General features: G+C 45.3%; 2 protein-coding genes across 4 annotated transcripts; one reads left to right on the top strand and one right to left on the bottom strand.

The window, feature by feature from the left end:
* The first annotated feature begins 87 nt into the window (after positions 1-87).
* On the top strand, positions 88-16,161 carry LOC129831437 (zinc finger protein 687b-like). 3 transcript variants are annotated; one of them, XM_055894828.1, is made up of 10 exons: positions 88-318; positions 1,057-3,396; positions 3,659-3,921; positions 4,416-4,600; positions 5,025-5,201; positions 5,500-5,662; positions 5,842-6,177; positions 7,790-7,902; positions 8,236-8,332; positions 8,508-16,161. In XM_055894828.1, exons 2-10 carry the CDS (start codon positions 1,071-1,073, stop codon positions 9,081-9,083), a joined length of 4,236 nt encoding a protein of 1,411 aa, XP_055750803.1. In that variant the 5' UTR covers positions 88-318; positions 1,057-1,070; the 3' UTR covers positions 9,084-16,161. The 3 variants fall into 3 exon arrangements, with proteins under 3 accessions (XP_055750803.1, XP_055750801.1, XP_055750802.1); XM_055894826.1 differs by having other exon boundaries at positions 3,623-3,921; XM_055894827.1 differs by lacking the exon at positions 88-318 and adding an exon at positions 325-584 and having other exon boundaries at positions 3,623-3,921.
* Positions 16,162-16,190: 29 nt separating this feature from the next.
* On the bottom strand, positions 16,191-18,902 carry aqp10b (aquaporin 10b). The gene is made up of 6 exons (XM_055894835.1): positions 18,725-18,902; positions 17,708-17,834; positions 17,452-17,589; positions 17,245-17,363; positions 16,819-17,036; positions 16,191-16,617 (listed from the first exon to the last, which is right to left on the bottom strand). The coding sequence occupies exons 1-6, from the start codon at positions 18,809-18,811 to the stop codon at positions 16,398-16,400; spliced, it is 909 nt and encodes a 302-aa protein (XP_055750810.1). The 5' UTR covers positions 18,812-18,902; the 3' UTR covers positions 16,191-16,397.
* Between the last annotated feature and the right edge of the window lie 583 nt (positions 18,903-19,485).

Here is a 19,485-nt window from a genome sequence, read left to right as displayed (position 1 = left end):
TCTGTCTGATTGATTGCTTGCCCAGTCCCCACTCAACCCCATATAGCTAGAACAGGAACGATTAATTCGAGAGAGGTGTGTGAACTATTGTGGCAAGAATTAACATATCTGTTTTTGTGTCATCTTTTGTGTTCACATTTAGAATTAACAAATGACAATTGTCCGTATGTGGCACCATTCCCGTGACAATTTATTTTTGTGGCTTTGGCAATAAAAAATTGCATTAATACAATGATCTGATAGGACCTCTTCATCGTGTGGCAGGAAGTAAAGGCACGCCATCTGGAGCGAGCGACAATAGTGGAATCACAGATCCAGGTAAACTATAAAAAAATATGTGCAATTGAGAATCAAAATACCGGTACCATCAATTGTCCACAGTAACAACGATCTATGGTTATTTCCCAGTAACTCGTTATGAATGCATGGAATGGCCTCCACTAAAGGACCCCTCGCTCTGCTTGGGCTCAGCGCGGCCGGGCCATCTAGCCTGGCGGGGGAAGCCGAAATAAACTTACAGCTGCGAGACGTTTGCGGTTTTAAATGATTGATTAATTGTGAAGCCATTGCAGGTTAATCCAAATGTAAAGTATATCGAATTTAACGTACACACTCAGTGAATTAATCTATTGAACAGATAAACAATTGAATGTATTTCTGAGCTAAATATGTTGTTGCTAGTCTGTCGTAGATGTTAGTTAGCGGTAGCTATTTGTTGACAATCGTAGCGAGACGGGCTGTGTGTCAAACTGCATTGTGCTCATGCTAGGTAATGGCAGCACCCCTCTCGCAATGTTTACTGTATGCAATGTTTTGCTACGCTGGCTAACAGTCGCTACAAATACTCGGGTCAAATAAATCCTGTTCGGCTTCGATCGGTGTTAATAACTTGCTTAGTTACTAACTAGCTAGCTACCTTTACTGAACTGCAACCTATAAGGACAGCCTACTGGCTATCAATTTAGCAATTTTAATGAGAAATTAGAAACACAGGATGTCTTAAACTTGGAATCGTATCACTCATTTACTGCCCTCTTGGTGTATCCTCTTTTGCAGGATTTGGTCCCGGCATGGGGGACATGAAGACCCCAGATTTCGATGACCTATTGGCAGCATTTGACATTCCTGACATCGATGCTAAAGAGGCCATCCAGTCTGCTGATGAGGCTGACGGGCCAGGCGGTGCACCTCTGGGAAAGCCGGACGGTGGGGTTGGTGTAGGGCCTTCTCTGAGACCACCTAGCCCCACGGACCCCCAGGCTGACACCCCTATTGTCAGTGTTATCGTAAAGAACTGTGTACGACCTGACATCGATGGAGGGGATGAGGACACAGACCAGAACACTATGGACAGCATTGCCGGGGTCGCTATGGGTCCACGGCTCGGTGTCTGTGCCCCAGGCATGGTGGAATCTGAACCACTCAATCACAATGGATTTGGGGCTGCTGGTATAACTACTCCCCTAACCCAGGCTCAGGCCCAATCTAATGGGGAGCCGTGGTCAGTGTCTACCCCCAAAACAGAGGGAGGAGGAGGCGTTGCTGGATCAACTAAATCGGTCAAGCAGGTTGGCAATATATTCAACAGACTGAAGCCTCTTATGGCGCAAGGGTCGGGAGACCCTGTAGGGAGGGCGAGGAAGATGCAGCTCCTACAGCAGCAGCACACACGAAAAGAGGCAGGCAAAGAGGCTTCGTTATCCTCCTCTTCATCTGTTGTGTCTGCGTCTCTTGTCTCAGGCGTGTCAGTAGGACTGTCCTCTCCTTTCTTCCCACCTTCCAAGCCTCTGCTCCCGTCCCCGTCACCCGCCCTCTCCTCACACCCGTTGCACTCATCTCCGCCGTTTAACGGGGCACCTAAAGCCAGCTCGGCATTGTGTCCCAGAGACTCAGAGGGGGATGATTCTGATCCGGACCTAGGGCCCCCGCTGCTGATCCAGGAACCCTCTGACTCCCCCTCCCGCACCCCTCCCAAACTGACCCGTCGTTTTAGGTCCTCTGCTGGCCGCACTGACTCCACCCATCCCATGGCCTCATTGGCAGCTCATCCCAAACCAGGGGACACTCCCTCGGGCTGTAGAGTGACCTCATCAACCGCCCAGTCAGGCTCCACCAAGAGTCTACCACAGGAAGACAAACACCCAGAGCATGTTATAGAAGAGCGAGACTCACCTGAAAGTCCTGAGCCAGAGATACCCATATCGGCAGCACCAGTAACCGCCAAGAGGTGCTCCAGCCCTGCAGTAGCCTCCACACCGCCCCCCTCAGACCTTCAGGAGCCTAAGGAGGAGGAGGAGGAGATGGAGGTGGGAAATGGAATAGAGAAGGCTATGGATGGCAAGGAGGAAGAGGGTGCAATTGGAGAGGAAGAGGGTACAAGAACAGGAGAGGAGAAAATGGAGGTGAGTGATGGCAAGTCTACGCCTCCAACCACTGAAGGTTGCACCTCAACTCCAGGAGGGCCTGCTGCTCCTGTCCGGCCCCTCAAAGTGCGGATAAAGACCATCAAAACCTCCACTGGTGGAATCACCAGAACTGTTACCAGGGTCGCACCCAAAGCAGGTGCTGCTGGAGCAAAGGGTTTGGATCCCAGCAAAGCTCCACCAGTGGTGCGGAAGACCCCAGTCAACAGGGCCTGGAAACCTGACACTCCCTCTGGTCGTATGGCAGCCTCCCAGCCACAGAATTCAAAGAGCCTCAACACACTACCCGTGTCTACACTAGCAGCCAGTAGTGCTATGCTAGCAGCTGCAACCAAGGCTCAGAACAAGATGGCTGCCTCCTCGGACAAGGCCAAGGTATCTGCCACTGCTGTTAGCATCACTAAATCTGCCGCCCTGCCTGCCACTCCCTCGGTTGCCTCCTCTCCGAAGTTCTCAGTAGCCACTGGTGGGATGAGCGTACGTCCTGTTGGTGCTAAAACGTCTAACGGAGGCAGCGCCAGCGTCCTAGCCGGCACTCACCAGCCAAACAAGCCTGCCTCCATTGTGAACAGCACGGGCGCCGTCATTTCCCGCAGCCAGTCTAGCCTGGTGGAGGCCTTCAACAAGATCCTCAACAGCAAGAACCTGCTGCCCAGTTATAAGCCTGACCTCTCGGCGGCTCCGCCCCCAGAGTGGGGGCTCCCTCTGCCTGCCATGGGCTACCGCTGTCTAGAATGTGGCGATGCCTTCGCCCTGGAGCGGAGCCTGGCCCGCCACTATGACAGGCGCTCGCTGCGCATCGAGGTGACCTGCAACCACTGTGCCAAGCGGCTGGCCTTTTTCAACAAGTGCAGCCTGCTGCTCCACGCCAGGGAGCATAAGGAACGAGGGCTGATAATGCAGTGCTCTCACCTCGTCATGAGGCCCGTCACCGTGGAGCAGATGATTGGCCAGCAGGACACCACACCCATCGGTAAGGCGGGACTTTCGGAAGAGTTTCGTGAAAATGGCTTCGTCCCATATACGCAGCAAAAAAGTTTAAGCAATTTAGGACGCATACGATGTGGCTATATAAACCAAGCTTTATTTCTGTCAGGGTGTGGTCCATGTTATTTTATGAAATACAAGAGAGATACCATCATGCAATTGACTTCCAACTTATTTGTATTCTTGCTTCGCTTTCTTGCTTTGTTGACCAGGCATGTGTTCCCCTTCAATCTCCTCTCCTCCTCCAGTCTCCTCCCCCTCCACCATGTCCGGAGCCCCCGCCGTGTCATCCAGTTCCAGCCCACTGAAGGACACACAGTCTCAATCTGCAGCCCAGCTGAGACCGGTCCGCCGTGTGCCCCAGATCCCCCAGGTGCTGATGCCCCTCCCCAGCAAGAAGGGAGAGGTGCTGCAGTACCACAACTTCAAGTGTCCCGAGTGCCAGGCCCAGTTCTCTGGCAAGGCCGAGCTGGTCGCCCACTTCCAGCAGATCAGAGCTACCCCCAACTCGGTGAGTCCTTTACAGAGCCTGAAGTATGGGTTTGCATTATTCACAGGCTAATGACGAACTACTAGTGTCAAGCTTAGTCATACGTAATGACTGAATGAGGCAGTTTCCCAGACACAGATAATGGACTGCTTTACTTTATGTATTAGTCAATACTATTACGCAATATTAGTGTTTTACTATGAAAACAAGGCATTTCTAATGCCTCAATATGACTTAATTAACTTTAAAACATGGTCTCTCTCTTCCTTGGCCAGACCTGTGGGTGTGCATTGATGACTGGCTTATTACACAGTACTTGTATTCGTTTTACAGTATTAGAAGTAGTAGTGTATTCATAGTGTTATGCCTTAGTCAACTTTTAAACATTTTCTCCCTCTCTCTCCTCCCTACCCAAACCTGTATGCTGCCAATGTTTACTCTGAAAACGAGTTATGATGAATTCCTCGATGTGTGTGCTGCATGTCAATTGTTCAACCTCTCGTCTTCCTGCCCAGACCTGTATGCTGTGCGCCCCTCCCATGATGCTGCCTAACTGGTGCAGTGTGTCGGCTCACCAGAGGATTCATAAGCACCGGGCACCCCACGTCTGTCCAGAGTGTGGGGGCATCGCCCGGCAGGCCAGCTTCCAGACCCACCTGGAGGAGGCCTGTCTGCACTTCGCCCGCCGCATCGGATACAGGTGAAGAGATAGTGTCTGCACTTACAAATCGGCAAACAAGTGTAATAAGTCCGCACACAAAAGGATGTCGCAAAAGTATTTTCACTAGCTTAAACAGATGTTTCGGCTTAGCGACCTTATTCAGTGTGTAGGCCATCTGCACTGATAGACAATTGTGCTACAAATACATGCAAGTGTAAATACCACAAACTACTGCTTCGATGCAGTATTATTATGACACTCCATTGTCAGGTGGATGTATGAGAGGGATACATACAGTAATCAAATGCAAATACACGCCCCTCTAACTCAAAGATATGTGAAAAGATGTGGTTGAAGATTCTTTCCGCAGTTGCGTCACAATCAAGCCACCCAATTGTCAACGGCCACTCTATAATTAGCATCAGTGACTAAACCTATGTGTTTTGTTCATATGTTCCCCCAGGTGCTCCAGTTGCCAGGTGGTCTTCGGGGGTCTGAACTCCATCAAGTCCCACATCCAGACGGCCCACTGCGAGGTGTTCCACAAGTGCCCCAGCTGCCCTATGGCCTTCAAGTCTGCCCCTAGTGCACAGGGACACATCAGCACCCAGCACCCCACCCTCACCGGGGGACAGGCCAAGTAAGTGCCCCACAGTCACTGAACCATGTTATGTCTCTTTAGGTTTAGAGCAGTGTTTTCCAATCCTGGTCCTGAGGACCCAGAGGGGTGCACGTTTTTGTCCTAGTGTTCTAGCACTAACACACTTAATTCATGTGTGTTAGAACAAAAATGTACACCTCTTTGGGTCCCCAGAATTGGGAAACACTGGTTTTTAGTTGATTGTAAAAGCATGTCTCTTGTCTGTTTTTGTCACAATTTGAGCCCCGAAAAAAAAGCTTCATTCACTCTTAAATTCCCTCTATCTCTGTATTTGCAGATTGATCTACAAGTGTGTGATGTGTGATACAGTTTTTACCCAGAAACCCTTACTGTACATGCATTTCGACACCCACCTGGCCAAGCAAAAAGTGCATGTGTTCAAGTGTCCTGACTGCACCAAACTCTACGCGCAGAAAGGTTCCATGATGGAACACATAAAGGTTTGTTTAGTGAAATTCTAACTCACAGGTAAACATATGATTGTAGTAAAGGAAAGTGATATGTTAGTTGATCAATCCACTGGATGGTAAATAGTAATTTATAGGAGTTAATTTGTCAATATTGTCTTCCCTTTTCTCTTGTCTGATTGGTTATCCCTTTCTTACCTCCTCTTATCCAGACTGCTCACAGAAGGCTGTCAGTCAAACAGGAGGGCCAATCCAATGCCTCTGCCCCTGCCCCCACCAACCCCTCAGCCCCCTCCCTCCCAAAATCCAAGCCCTCTGCAAAAAAGGACAACTCAGATGGGGAGGACTGGGGCCGAGACCAAGAGGAGGAGGAGGAGGAAGGAGAGGAAGAGGGGGGTGAGGACTATGAGGAACCTGAGAATCAGTCTAGTTCTATGGAGGTAGACAGCCATCGTGGGACCATCTCAGAATGGAGCTGCCAGCAATGTCAGAAGACCTTCACACAGAGTGACGACTACATCTCTCACATGAAGACAGAGCACGGAAAGGTAAGGCCGTACAAATGTACTTATCTGTATAACCGATGCCCCACTTCACATAAAAAATAAAGATGTAAATCGATTATTTTTAACAAATCAAATGATTCGCTTTGCCATTGTAGTATTTGGGATTCGGTTAGATCGCGGTGAATTTAATCAAATAATAATTTGTGAATTGCAACAACAACAAAAAAATGGAGCCTTCCGTTTGGATTATGTTGCTGTAAAACTTGTTTTGGGCATTGCAACACAATAGATGCCAGTCAACTTGCAGAGAACACTTCGAAGGAAAAATAAATCTGACTAACCTAGAATATACAGTGCATTCGGAAAGTATTGAGACCAAATTACTTTTTGCACATTTTGTTACGTTAGACTTATTCTAAAATTGATTAAATATGTATTTTCTCATCAATCTACACACAATACCCCAGAATGACAAAGCCAAAACAGATTTTTTTACATTTTTGCAACTATTAAATATAAAAAACATATCTTATTTACATAAGTATTTAGACCCTTTGCTATGAGACTCAAAATTGAGCTCTGGTGGATCCTGTTTACATTGAAATATGGCAGAACCATGCCTCTGGAAAAATTTACTAATTTGTCTGGGACATGCTTGCTGTAGCTAGATTTCCATACAATTTGCGACCGATTTTCATGTGAATATTCAAAAATCTGCATAAAATAATATATGCACATTTTCCCACGAGATATGTTGCCATCAATCTGACTTATTGCGGATAAAAGTCTGCGTGATGACGTCGTGCACATAAAAATGTTTGGTTAAATTCCCATGTACCGAATGGAAAAATACAAGTTAAATGGGTTTCCATTGCATTGAACTTTACTGATGGTTTTGTCACAAAAACTGTTGCGTTATATAGCAAATGTGTCTGGTCTTGGCACGTGTACTCTAGCCAACAGCTTGCCGATGTAAGCAACCTACATTAAGAGATTTTTATGGATAAGAGCAATATTTTTATTTGTTAAACTGCAGCCAAGCATCGATCATCACGTCACAAAAATAAGACCCTCAATATTTATTGGAACGGAGCATTAAGCTCATGTGCACTTTCACAATTGATTCTGTAGCCTAATAAACTGCATGGTTTCCCAAGGACCACACAAGAGGACCACACAAGAGGACCACACAAGAAATCGCGTAACTCCAAGTTTACTTCGTTATGATATCAATATTTGCGCATTGAGACATTTCCTCCGCAATTTCTCGCAAAATTAGTTTTACCGTTACAAAAAGATCCCACCATGTCGAATTATATATACTTTTTGTCTGCATTTATAAAATATAACCGGCATATCCTATTTCCATCAGCCCGGTCATTCCTTTTTTCATGCATCAGGTAATTCATCCTTAAACGGTTGGATGGAAACCTGGTTAGAGATATTATCTGACACCAATGTAGTTATTTAGTAGGGTACCCTGACTGGGACTAAAACCCTGGTCCCTGTGACTGTCATTCCACAAAAGAAAATCTCTTGCTGAGGTCACTAGGTGTTGTACCAAGGTTGTTTAGTATTTGTATGACCTAAGTATAGTGTGTACACACGCACAGAGAACTCACCCTCTCTTTTCTCCTTGAATCTGCCTCTGTAGGCTACGAAGAAGTTCCCGTGTTGTGTGTGTGAGAGCTCCTTCTCCACCTCTTCCAGCCTGCGGCGCCATGTACGCGTCATCCACGAGGGCAACAAGAGAGTCTTCCACTGCCAGTGAGTGAACACCATACTCATCTAAACTTCCACAAAAGCACCATATTTTTTTGTCCCCTGTAGCTCAATTGGTAGAGCACGGATAGTGGGCTTGATTCCCAGGGCCACTCGTACGTAAAAACAAATGCTGTATGTATGACTAACTCACTTTGGGGGGGAAAGCGTCTGCTAAGTAGGATATATATATATATTATATATGAAAATGTCTGTAGAGTTGATATGACAAGACAATTAGCAGGGATATTTAGAATGTTAAGTTCAGTCGAATATCAGCCCACCTAGGAAAAGTGTGCAGCATCCTCAGAGCCTATGTGTGTACTTGTGTGTTTGCAGATATTGCACAGAGGGCAAGCGGACCTTCAGCAGTCGGCTCATACTAGAGAAGCATATCCAGGTCCATCATCACAGAGTCAGAGCCACTGACGGACAGGTCGGTTAGAATCCATTCTTCTTTCCATCACTTGGTGGGGGTCCATTTCAGTAATGTTACCCATGGTGTGGTGACTTGGATCTGAGTATGTTAAACCAAAAATCAATAATGCTTTTTGACATTCTCTCGTTTTCCCCCCCATCACCCCTCTGTCCCCATGCATGGCTCTCCACAGACCAGGAAGCGTTCAGTCCCGGGTAAGGGCCCAGGCAGCTCATCTGAACTTGACGGAGAGGGGGGGCCACCAGGGGACGAGGAAGGGGGCGGCACGGACAGCAGAGAGGCCACAGAGGGGGGCGAGGAGGGCAGCATTCCCGTGAAGAAAACACGAGCGTTGGCGCTTCCCGAGCCCGAGGAGGACGACAACGTGTTCCGCTGCGTGCCGTGCGGCTTCGCCACGGAGGACGGCGCCGAGTTCCAGCGCCACATCCCGCAGCATCGCGCCGACGCCGCCTCCTTCCAGTGCCTGCAGTGTGGCGTGTGCTTCGCCTCAGCTGGCTCCCTGGGACGCCACCGTTTCATCACCCACCACGTGAGAGATCCCCAAGGGGAGTCCAACCACAGGCCACCCCGCACCCCCTCCTCCCCGGACGGCTTACCCTCATCCCCACAGGACGGAGAGGACGGTAAGGGGAAAATGAGCTGCAGGGTGTGCAGCCGGCGCTTCGACAGGGCCTCCGACCTTAACACCCACTTAAGGACCCACGGCATGGCCTTCATTACCGCCCACAAGACGGACAAGCCCCAGTAGGGTGAAGTTGCCCCTAGATGCTGATCCTGGGTCAGTTTTGCATTTACCCCACTAATGGTTAGGATTGGGGGAGAAGAAGCAGATCCTAGATCTGTAACTCGGGGAAACTTCACTCCAGAGCCGGACAAGCCCCAGTATGAAAAGGAGGGGTGAGGAGTGACGGACAGGCCTGGGAGATGAGGGGTTTTGACTTGGAATCATTTTAGGGGAACTGAATGTGGATAGATGAGAGCTGACCTAGATGTACTTCTGAGCCACTTGAACTTGCCAGAGTGTTTCTTTGTCACACTCGCATGCTGATCATCATACTGAGCAGTGGACTGGACACGCATGAGGATGGGAGTTCTGAGGGTCAAGACCACCTGATCATAGCATTGACATCAGCCATATGTGTCCAACTTTTTTCCATGATTGTGTATGTTTTTCTGCCATTTAATATGGTTTGTCTATCTTAATGTGAACCATACTATCATTTCTACATGCACTTCCTTCTGTATTTTCTTACTCATTTCCTTTTCCGAGCTATGCGTCACGAAAGGTATTCTGTCTTGCATTACATCGTTAAACTTGCATCTACACCAACCCACTGTACAAAGAAAGCACTCTTGTTGGTCATAGATCAGTTTCTATGGGTCCACCTCTTTAGTGAGGGTTTGATAAAACTGTTCTCAAATCAGTGTCCAATTTTAAATTGGTATCTGAAGCAAAAAAATAGTATTGAGAGTAACACTGATTTTATGTACTAATGACATTGTTCTATTTATTTATATGAAACACATTGTCGTCGTTGTTTGTGAGTCATTTGCAGCCAATCTTATAGCAAGATTCAATGGTAAAGGGAACTTGAAATGTATGACACAGACAGGTAGGTGAGATTTATTTCTCTATTTGATACGCTGAACAAAAATATGAACGCAACATATAAAGTGTTGGTCCCATGTGTCATGAACTGAAATAAAATATCCCAGAAATGTTCGATGCACAAAAAGCTTCTCTCAAATTTTGTGCACAAATTTGTTTTAATCGCTTTTAGTGAGCGTTGCTCCTTTGCCAAGATAATCCACCAAACAGGTGTGGCATAATCAAGAAGCTAATTAAACAGCATACTCATTACACAGGTGCACCTTGTACTGGGGACAATAAAAGGCCACTAAAATGTGCAATTTTGTCACACACAATGCCAGATGTTTTGAGGGAGTGTGCAATTGGCATGCTGACTGCAGCAATGTTCAGCAGAGCTGTTGCCAGAGAATTTCATGTTAATTTCTCTATCATAAGCTGCCTCCGTCGTTTTTGAGAATTTGGCAAGTACGGCCTCACAACCACGCCAGCCCAGGACCTCAACACAAACTGTCAGAAACCATCTCAGGGAAGCTAATCTGCGTGCTCATCGTCTTCACCTGACTGCAGTTTGGTGTCAACCGTGTCAGTTGGCAAATGCTCACCTTCGAAGGCCACTGGCACGCTGGAGAAGTTCTCTTCACGGATGAATCCCAGTTTAAACTATACTAGGCAGATGGTGTTGTGTGGATGAGTGATTTGCTGATGTCAACAGAGTGCCCCGTGGTGGTGGAGTTATGGTATGGGCAGGTATAAGCTACGGACAACGAACACAACATTTTATCAATGACAATTTGAGCGCACAAAGATATTGTGTTGCGATCCTGAGGCCCACCATGCCATTCATCCGCCGCCATCACCTCATGTTTCAGCATGATAAAGCAACACCCCATGTCTTAAGGATCTGTACACAATTCCTGGAAGCTCAATGTCCCAGTTCTTTCATGGCCTGCATTCTCCAGTCGCCCATTGAGCATGTTTGGGATCGACATGTACAACAGCGTGCTCCAGTTGCCGCCAATATCGCACAGCCATTGAAGAGTGGGACAACATTCCACAGGCAACAAACAGCCTGATGTGTCACGCTGCATGAGGTCACACCAGATACTGACTGGTTTTCAGATCCACGGCCCTACCTTTTTATTAAGGTATGTAACCTACACATGCATATTGGTATTCCCAGTCATGAAATCCATAGATTAGGGCCAAATGTATTTATTTATATTGACCGATTGCCTTATATGAAGTGGAAAATCTTTAAAATTGTTGCGTTTATATATTAGTTCAGTGTAGATTATTGTAACCCGTCTTGTTTCGAGTGGTACATTGTCATCAATCTTCTAGCCAAGATAAGTGAGTTCCAAGATTTTACCAGTGGTGGACATGGGTATATGTTGCACGGAACATATCATGCACGAAATGAAAGCGTTCGTGTTTTGTTACAAAAATGTGAATTTAAGTATAGTATTTGTACTCAAATGTTTTGTTCTTCAACCAATTTGAAACAAAAAAAACTGGATTTTTATGGGAGGTGGGCTAGCTATAGATTGTCACTCACAACTAAGCAGAGGGAGAGTGCGAGGGGTTGTAATTGTGTTTTAATGTGTATGGACATTTCTCTGAATTGTTTTCTAACTGCAGAATCAGTGCTTGACCTATTTATTTTCCTTTTTATTTTGTCACCTGCTATGAAACACTGTATATGTGTGTATATATATATATATACCGTGCATTCGGAAAGTATTCAGACCCCTTCCCTTTTTCCACATTTTATGTTTAGCCTTATTCTAAAATGGATTAAATAAAACATTTTCCTCAATGTACACACAATATCCCATAATTACAAAGCGAAAACAGGTTTTTAGCAAATTTACTAAAATTAAAACATACCTTATTTACATAAGTATTTAGACGCTTTACTATGAGACTCGAAATTGAGCTCAGGTGCATCCTGTTACTACAACTTGGAGTCCACCTGTGGTAAATTAAATTGATTGGACATGATTAGGAAAGGAATACCTGTCTATATAAGGTACCACAGTTGACAGTGCATGTCAGAGCACAAACCAATGAGGTCGAATAAATTATCCGTAGAGGTTCGAGACAAATTTGGGGAGGGGTAACAAAACATTTCTGCAGCATTTTAACCACCAAGACTCTTCCTAGAGCTGGCCGTCCGGCCAAACTGAGCAACCGCAGGAGAAGGGCTTTGGTCAGGGAGGTGACCAAGAACCTGATGGTCACTGACAAAAGATCCAGAGTTCCTCTGTGGAGATGGTAGGACAACCATCTCTGCAGCACTCAACCAATCAGGCCTTTATGGTAGAGCGGCCAGACGGACGCCACTCCTCAGTAAAAAGCACATAACAGCCCGCTTGGAGTTTCCCTAAAGGCTCCTAATGTACTCTCAGACCATAAGAAACAACATTCTCTGGTCTGATGAAACCAAGATTGAACTCTTTGGCCTGAATGCCAAGCGTCAGGTCTGGAGGAAACCTGGCACCATCCCTATGGTGAAGCTTGGTGGTGGCAGCATCATGCTGTGGGGTTGTTTTACAGTGGCACGGACTGGGAGACTAGTCAGGATCGAGGAAAAGATGTACAGAGGTCCTTGATGAAAACCTGCTGCGGAGTACTCAGGACCTCAGACTGGGATGAAGGTTCCCCTTCCAACAGGACAATGACCCTAAGCACACAGCCGAGACAACACAGGAGGGGCTTCGGGACAAGTCTCAATGTCTAGGGTGGCCCTGTCAGAGCCCAGACTTGAACCCGATCGAACATCTCTGGAGAAACTTGAAAATGTGTGCAGCGAGGCTCCCCATCCAACCTGACAGCTCTTGATAGGATCTGCAGAGAATAATGGGAAACTCCCCATACGGAAAGGGAGCCACTGGGAGTGGTGAGTTCGTCATCCTGTTTGCCCAAATACTGGTGTGCCAAGCTTGTAGCATCATACCCAAGAAGACACGAGGCTGTAATCACTGCCAAAGGTGCTTCAACAAAGTACTGAGTAATGGGTCTGAATACTTATGTAAATGTAATTTAAGTTTATTTGTCATTATGGGGTATTGTGTGTAGATTTGAAGGGGAAAAAAACTATTACATTTTAGAATAAGGATGTAACGTAACAAAGTCAAGGGGACTGAATACTTTCCGAATGCACTGTATATACAGTACCAGTCAAGTTTGGACACACCTACTCATTCCAGGGTTTTTCTTTTACTATTTTCTACATTGTAGAATAATAGTGAAGACAAACTATGAAATAACACATATGGAATAATGTAGTAAACCAAAAAGTGTTAAACAAATCACAATATATTTGATTCTTCAAAGTAGCCTCCCTTTGCCTTGATGACAGCTTTGCACCCTGTTGGTATTCTCTCAACCAGCTTCACCTGGAATGCTTTTCCAACAGTCTTGAAGGAGTTCCCACATAGGCTGAGCACTTGTTGGCTGTTTTTCCTTCACTCTGCGGTTCAACTCATCCCAAACCTTCTTATTGGGTCGAGGTTGGGTGATTGTGGAAGCCAGTTCAACTGATGCAGCACTCCCATCACTCTCCTTCTTGGCCAAATAGCCCTTACACATCCTGGAGGTGTGTTAGGTCATTGTCCTGTTGAAAAACAAATTATAGTCCCACTAAGCGCAAACCAGGTGGGATGGCGTATCGCTGCAGAATGCTGTGGTAGCCATGCTGGTTAAGTGTGCCTTGAATTCTAAATAAATCACAGTGTCACCAGCAAAGCACCCCCACACCATCACCACAACTCCTCCATGCTTCACGGTGAGAACCACACATGCGGGGATCCTCCGTTCACCTACTCTGCGTCACAAAGACACTGAGTTGGAACCAAAAATCTCAAATTTGGACTCATCCGACCAAAGGACAGATTTCCACCGGTCTAATGTCCATTGCTCGTATTTCTTGACCCAAGCAAGTCTCTTCTTCTTATTGGTGTCCTTTAGTAGTGGTTTCTTTGCAGCAATTCGACCATGAAGGTCTGGTTCACCGAGTCTCCTCTGAACAGTTGATGTTGAGATGTGTCTGTTACTCTAATGAACTTATCTTCAAATCAAATTTTATTGGTAACATACATGTTTAGCAGATGTTATTGCGGGTGTAGTGAAATCCTTGTTGCTAGCTCTAACAGTGTAGTAATACCTAACAAGTAATATCTAACTGAAGCATTTATTTGGGCTGCAATTTCTGAGGCTGGTTACTCTAATGAACTTATCCTCTGCGGCAGAGGTAACTCTGGGTCTTCCTTTCCTGTGCCGGTACTCATGAGCCAGTTTCATCATAGCGCTTGATGGTTTTTGCAACTTCACTTGAAGAAACTTTCAAATAAATTTTCCACGTTGACTCTCCATGTCTTAAAGTAATGATGGACTGTCATTTCTCTTTGCTTATTTGAGCTGTTCTTGCCAATATGGACTTATCCCTATTTGGTAAAAGTCCATCTTCTGTATACCACCCCTACCTTGTCACAAATGCATTGAGGAAAGAAATTCCACAAATTAACTTTTAACACCTCCAGGTGACTACCTCATGAAGCTGGTTGAGAGAATACCAAGAGTGTGCAAAGCTGTTATCAAGAAGAATTGCAAATATATTTTGATTTGTTTGACAATTTTTGGGTTACTACATGATTCCATATGGGTTATTTCATACAGTAGTTTTGATATCTTCACTATTATTCTACAATGTAGAAAATAGTAGGTGTCAACTTTTGACTGGTACTGTATTCGTAAAGTATTCAGACCCCTTGATTTTTCTACATTTTGTTACGATCTAGCCGTATTCTAAAATGTATTACATAGTTTTTTTCTTTATCAATCTACACACAATAACCCATAATGAAAAATTTAAAAGTTTTTTTTTTTTATGTAAGCAAATGTATAAAAAAATAACTCACATTTACTTAAGTATTCCAACCCTTTACTCGGTTCTTTGTTGAAGCACCTTTGGCAGTGATTACAGCCTCAAGTATTCTTGGCACACCTGTATTTAGCCCGGGTAGGCCGTCATTGTAAAATAAGAATTTGTTCTTAACTGACTTACCTAGTCAAATATAGGTTAAATAAAATATATATATATTTTAGCGAGTTTCTCCCATTTTTCTCTGCAGATCCTCAAGGTCTGTCGGGTTGGATGGGGATCGTCGCTGCACAGCTATTTCCAGGTCTCTCCAGAGATGTTCGATCGGGTTCAGTCCAGGCTCTGGCTGGGCCACTCAAGGACATTCAGAGACTTGTCCCGAAGCCACTCCTGCACTGTCTTGGCTGTGTGCTTAGGGTTGTTGTCCTGTTGGAAGGTGAACCTCCAGGTTTTCATCAAGGATCTCTGTACTTTGCTCTGGTCATCTTTCCCTTGATCCTGACTAGTCTCCTAGTCCCTGCCGCTAGAAAACGCCACCACCGTGCTTCACCGTAGGGATGGTTGCAGGTTTCCTTCAGATGTGACACTTGGCATTCAGACCGCAGAGTTCAATCTTGGTTTCATAACACCACAGCATTTTGTTTCTCATGGTCAGTACTTTAGGTTCCTTTTGGCAAACTCCAAGCCGGCTGTCATGTGCCTTTTACTGAGTCGCCGCTTCCATCTGGCTACTACCATAAAGCCCTGATTGGTGGGGTGCTGCAGAGATGTTTGACCTTCTGGAAGGTTCTCCCATTTCCACAGAGGAACTCTGGAGCTCTGTCAGAGTGACCACCGGGTTCTTGGTCACCTCCCCGACCAAGGCTCTACGGACAATTCATTCCATGGCTTGGTTTTTGCTCTGACATGCACTGTCAACTGTGGGACCTTTGATATAGACAGGTGTGTTCCTTTCCAAATCACGTCCAATCAATTTAATTGACCACAGGTGGACTCCCAAGTTATAGAAACATCTCAAGGATGATCATTGGAAACAGGATGCACCTGAGCTCAATTTCGAGTCTCATAGCAAAGGGTCTGAATACTTGTGTAACTAAGGTATGTTTATTTTTTATATATATTCGCAAAAATGTCTGTAGATTGAGGAATAGTTTTTATTTCATCCATTTTAGAATAAGGCTGTAACATAAAATGTGGAAACAGGGAAGGGGTCTGAATACGTTCCAAAGGTACTATAGATAAATAATGATTCCGCTTTTATTTTCCATCTGTATTGTGGTCTGTGTGCTGAATTGCCATACATTTTATGTGCCGTTTCAAAATAAATGTTTGAGGGAGAACTTGCTTTATCAAGTCTTTACTTCTGTCCAGTCATTGAAGAAGCTTTATATAACTGTTTAGGGATAGTATTGTATGACATTTTTAATTTAGGCACATTTACATTATGTACAACTACAGTATTTTATACAGATAGATAATCATTCCTCTGTTTATAATTGTGACACACACACTAGTGTCTTGCAAAGAGTGTAATCCTATAGCCCTTTAGGATATAACCATTTCAAATCCCACTATTAGATTCTCCCATTTCACATGATGGTCCCATCAAGTCCATCCTTAGGGTCTTTTTTTTCTGGATGTAGCTCCACTGCCTGCCTGCTCTCAGTGGCTTGTCCTTGGGCTGAGGACTCCGAGATGAACCCCTCCTCTGGATGGTGGACCTCAATGAGGAGCTCGTAGATCAGTGTGCCTACCAGAGCGCCGGCACAAGTGGCCACTAAAGGCACCCACCACCAACTATGTCCCGCCCTGAGAGGGAAAGAAACAGTAACACCTGCTATCTGTATCAGCGTGTACACAATGTCAAAGTACAATACTTTGCGTTCAGCTTAAGATCCTCATGTGAATTTCAAGATCCCCCTAAAAATGCCTAACATATTAAAGCGCTTGTTTTGGTTTACTTAAACAAGGGCATTAAGAGTGTCAAAATATGTAGCAGAACTGACTTACCTAAACACCTCATCCCCCCAGCCAGCAATGTATGTGAACAGTCTAGGCCCAATGTCTCTGGCTGGGTTAAGGGCATAGCCGCTGTTGGAGCCCATGGAGACTCCGATCACCAACACCACAGCCCCCACCAGCACCGGCTGCAGATCTGCAGGCGCCGGGCTGTTCCTGCTGTCCCCCAGAGCCAGGATACACACCATGAGAGCAGCTGTGCCCACCACCTGGAGATGGTGAGCCGGTTAACCACTACAGAGCAGTGACACCATGATAAAGACTAACTATGAAGGCTGAGACACCATTCAACCTCCCAAATTATTGATAAGAAAACAGCCCTTAGTAAAATACCTGATTGGGTCTTCCAGGTACAAATACATTTCCAATGTGTTTATGTTAGTTATCCTATATTCAAACCAAAAAGGGGGTTCCGACCTGGTCCATGATGCCCCCCCACAGGCTCAGGTAGTCAGCAGGGTATGTGGAGAAGATGCCTGCTGTGGCTTTGGGACCGCTCACAGTCAGGTGACCACCACTGTATAACTGTATAGCATCTGTGAATGGAAACACACACACTATCATGCTCCAGCCATAACTTTTGATTCTAGTATTCAATATTGATATTCTACATTTTCCCCTTACCATAGTACTGCAGGGCTACGGTGGCAGCAGCCATAAAGGCCCCCAGAATCTGGAAGAAGATGTAGAAAGGCAGGCGTGTCCAAGGATGCCTGCCCAGAAAGCAGAGGCTGAGAGACACTGCAGGGTTCAGGTGAGCACCTTTTGAGAGAACAAAACAACCATTATTTTGATAATGTATCAACTATTTCATCAAGATATGGCCTCTTTCGGTCCTCTCCCTCATCCACTTGTATAGATGTACACTCATAGACTTTACCTGACACCCCACGGGAAACATAGACTCCAAAGGTGGTTCCCAGAGCGAAACCCAGATTGATTGACAGGTAGTGACCTTTACTGTTTTCAGATGTCGTTACCTGGGCAACGGAGCCACATCCAAACAGCTGCAGTCACAACAAAACAAGGCCTGTATCAGAGGAGTTACATCCCTAATGCATCATATCCCCATTTTTTTTAACTACTGCTTGAATTGAGATGTCAAACAATCTCAGAATTTACTGTCATGGGCAATAAATCAGGAAGGCCTATATCAAATGTCAGTTGAAAGTGGTTCCCCATTGTCGTCTACTCAAATAGTGGGGAAAGCTCAGAGTACCATTCAAGATTAGGCATGTTTGGCTGATAAACGAAGGACAGTCTTTACAGTCCTCTGTTCTGAGGAAGTGTATCGCTTTATGATTTTCTTGTGCCCTATAAGTTTTATTGACCCTGGCAAGAGCAACAAGGCATTAATCTCAAGGCTTGGGGCATGTTCAATAGGGCAGAACGTTTATAATATTGCAAACCGAAATGTACAAGCATTCTCTTTTCCAAATTACTCACACTCTACTGATTTAGGAATTCCCATGCTCTCTTTCGCTCTCGCTCGGGGGTCAAAGTCCTTGGTTAGCCATTGTGATGATCCACCAATAGCACAAAGGGGGTTTTGCAAGCACTTACAATTCAAAACAAGATCAGAGCGAGATAGCGTGTGGAAGGACTGGAGATTCAAATTAGAATAATAGAAACAAATGCCAAAGTGGAAGGGACAGCACCTGCGCTGTCCCTTCCACCATTCACTGGACTTTGACAGACCGACCAATGGACAGATGTCTTAAGGGATAAGGCTCTGCCTAACCTGAAGGATACACACATATACAATCCTTGAAATACTACAATCATCTCCCTCTGCCTAACCTCAACCCTTACAACTGAGGTACAGAAGGACAAGTCTCTCCAACCATTCCTACAGAGCTGCATGCACTGTTCTGCCCAGTATCAGAAAGGCACTCACAATCATGATGTAGACCCCCAGGCACTCTGCCAAACACTCTCTGGCAAGGCTACTCCTGATTCGACATTTATTGAGCAGTCGGTCCATCCCTGTAGCGTGTTTTGGACACCAAAAAGGAAGCTTCTATAATGTCCTCATCAGTAGTACTACGTGACTTGGACAGTGAACTCTTCCTCTCCGGCTGACTAGTTCACACAGACCGAGAAGGCGTGCACTCATGCCGCAATCCTCAACGTCACGTGTTTTATTGCATGACTGAGGCATGTAGAAAGGTTATCACTTTGTGGGCCGTTCCACGAATAGAGTCGTTTCTTTGTCCTTTTTAAGTCGGAATTGTGCACCAATATTACATTTGTTTGTTATATTAAATGAAGAGCCCTTTAATATAGAACACATGGAAAATTCAGTACATCTTGATGTCCCTCGTCGTTTCTAGGAAACAACCCCAATGCTATTATTGGGGGGGGGGGGGGGGTCAGCTTTCATATTGCAACTAGATTGTGGCTTCTATCAATGTAATTGTCTGCATCATTTCCAATCCCCCGTATTTATTGTATAAAAATTTATATTTTTCCCTAACCCTACCACTTTCCCCTAACATTCTATTGGTTGCAAGAACTTTGTATCATAACTTAAGTAGAAAAACTCTACGTTTTGAATCCAGCGTTGTTTTGTGTATCAGTTCTTAAACCATGTGCCTTGGAATTGGTACATCGATATTTTCCAGACTATTTTGCAATCTGTATGGCACAGCTGTAAAT

The sequence above is a fragment of the Salvelinus fontinalis genome, chromosome 32, assembly GCF_029448725.1.
Source record: "Salvelinus fontinalis isolate EN_2023a chromosome 32, ASM2944872v1, whole genome shotgun sequence".
In the NCBI taxonomy this organism is placed as follows: Eukaryota; Metazoa; Chordata; class Actinopteri; order Salmoniformes; family Salmonidae; genus Salvelinus; species Salvelinus fontinalis.
Note: the sequence above shows the minus strand (reverse complement) of the source record. Positions and strands in the feature narration are given on the sequence as shown.

Coding starts and splice junctions, on each gene's coding strand:
- LOC129831437 (XM_055894826.1), top strand. CDS start 1,071: ATGGGGGACATGAAGACCCCAGATTTCGATGACCTATTGGCAGCATTT. Junction 4,601..5,024: donor GCCCGCCGCATCGGATACAG/GTGAAGAGATAG, acceptor ATGTTCCCCCAG/GTGCTCCAGTTGCCAGGTGG. Junction 5,202..5,499: donor CTCACCGGGGGACAGGCCAA/GTAAGTGCCCCA, acceptor CTGTATTTGCAG/ATTGATCTACAAGTGTGTGA.
- aqp10b (XM_055894835.1), bottom strand. CDS start 18,811: ATGGACCGACTGCTCAATAAATGTCGAATCAGGAGTAGCCTTGCCAGA. Junction 17,835..18,724: donor TGGGGGTCTACATCATGATT/GTGAGTGCCTTT, acceptor TTGTGACTGCAG/CTGTTTGGATGTGGCTCCGT. Junction 17,037..17,244: donor GGGGGGGCATCATGGACCAG/GTCGGAACCCCC, acceptor CACCATCTCCAG/GTGGTGGGCACAGCTGCTCT.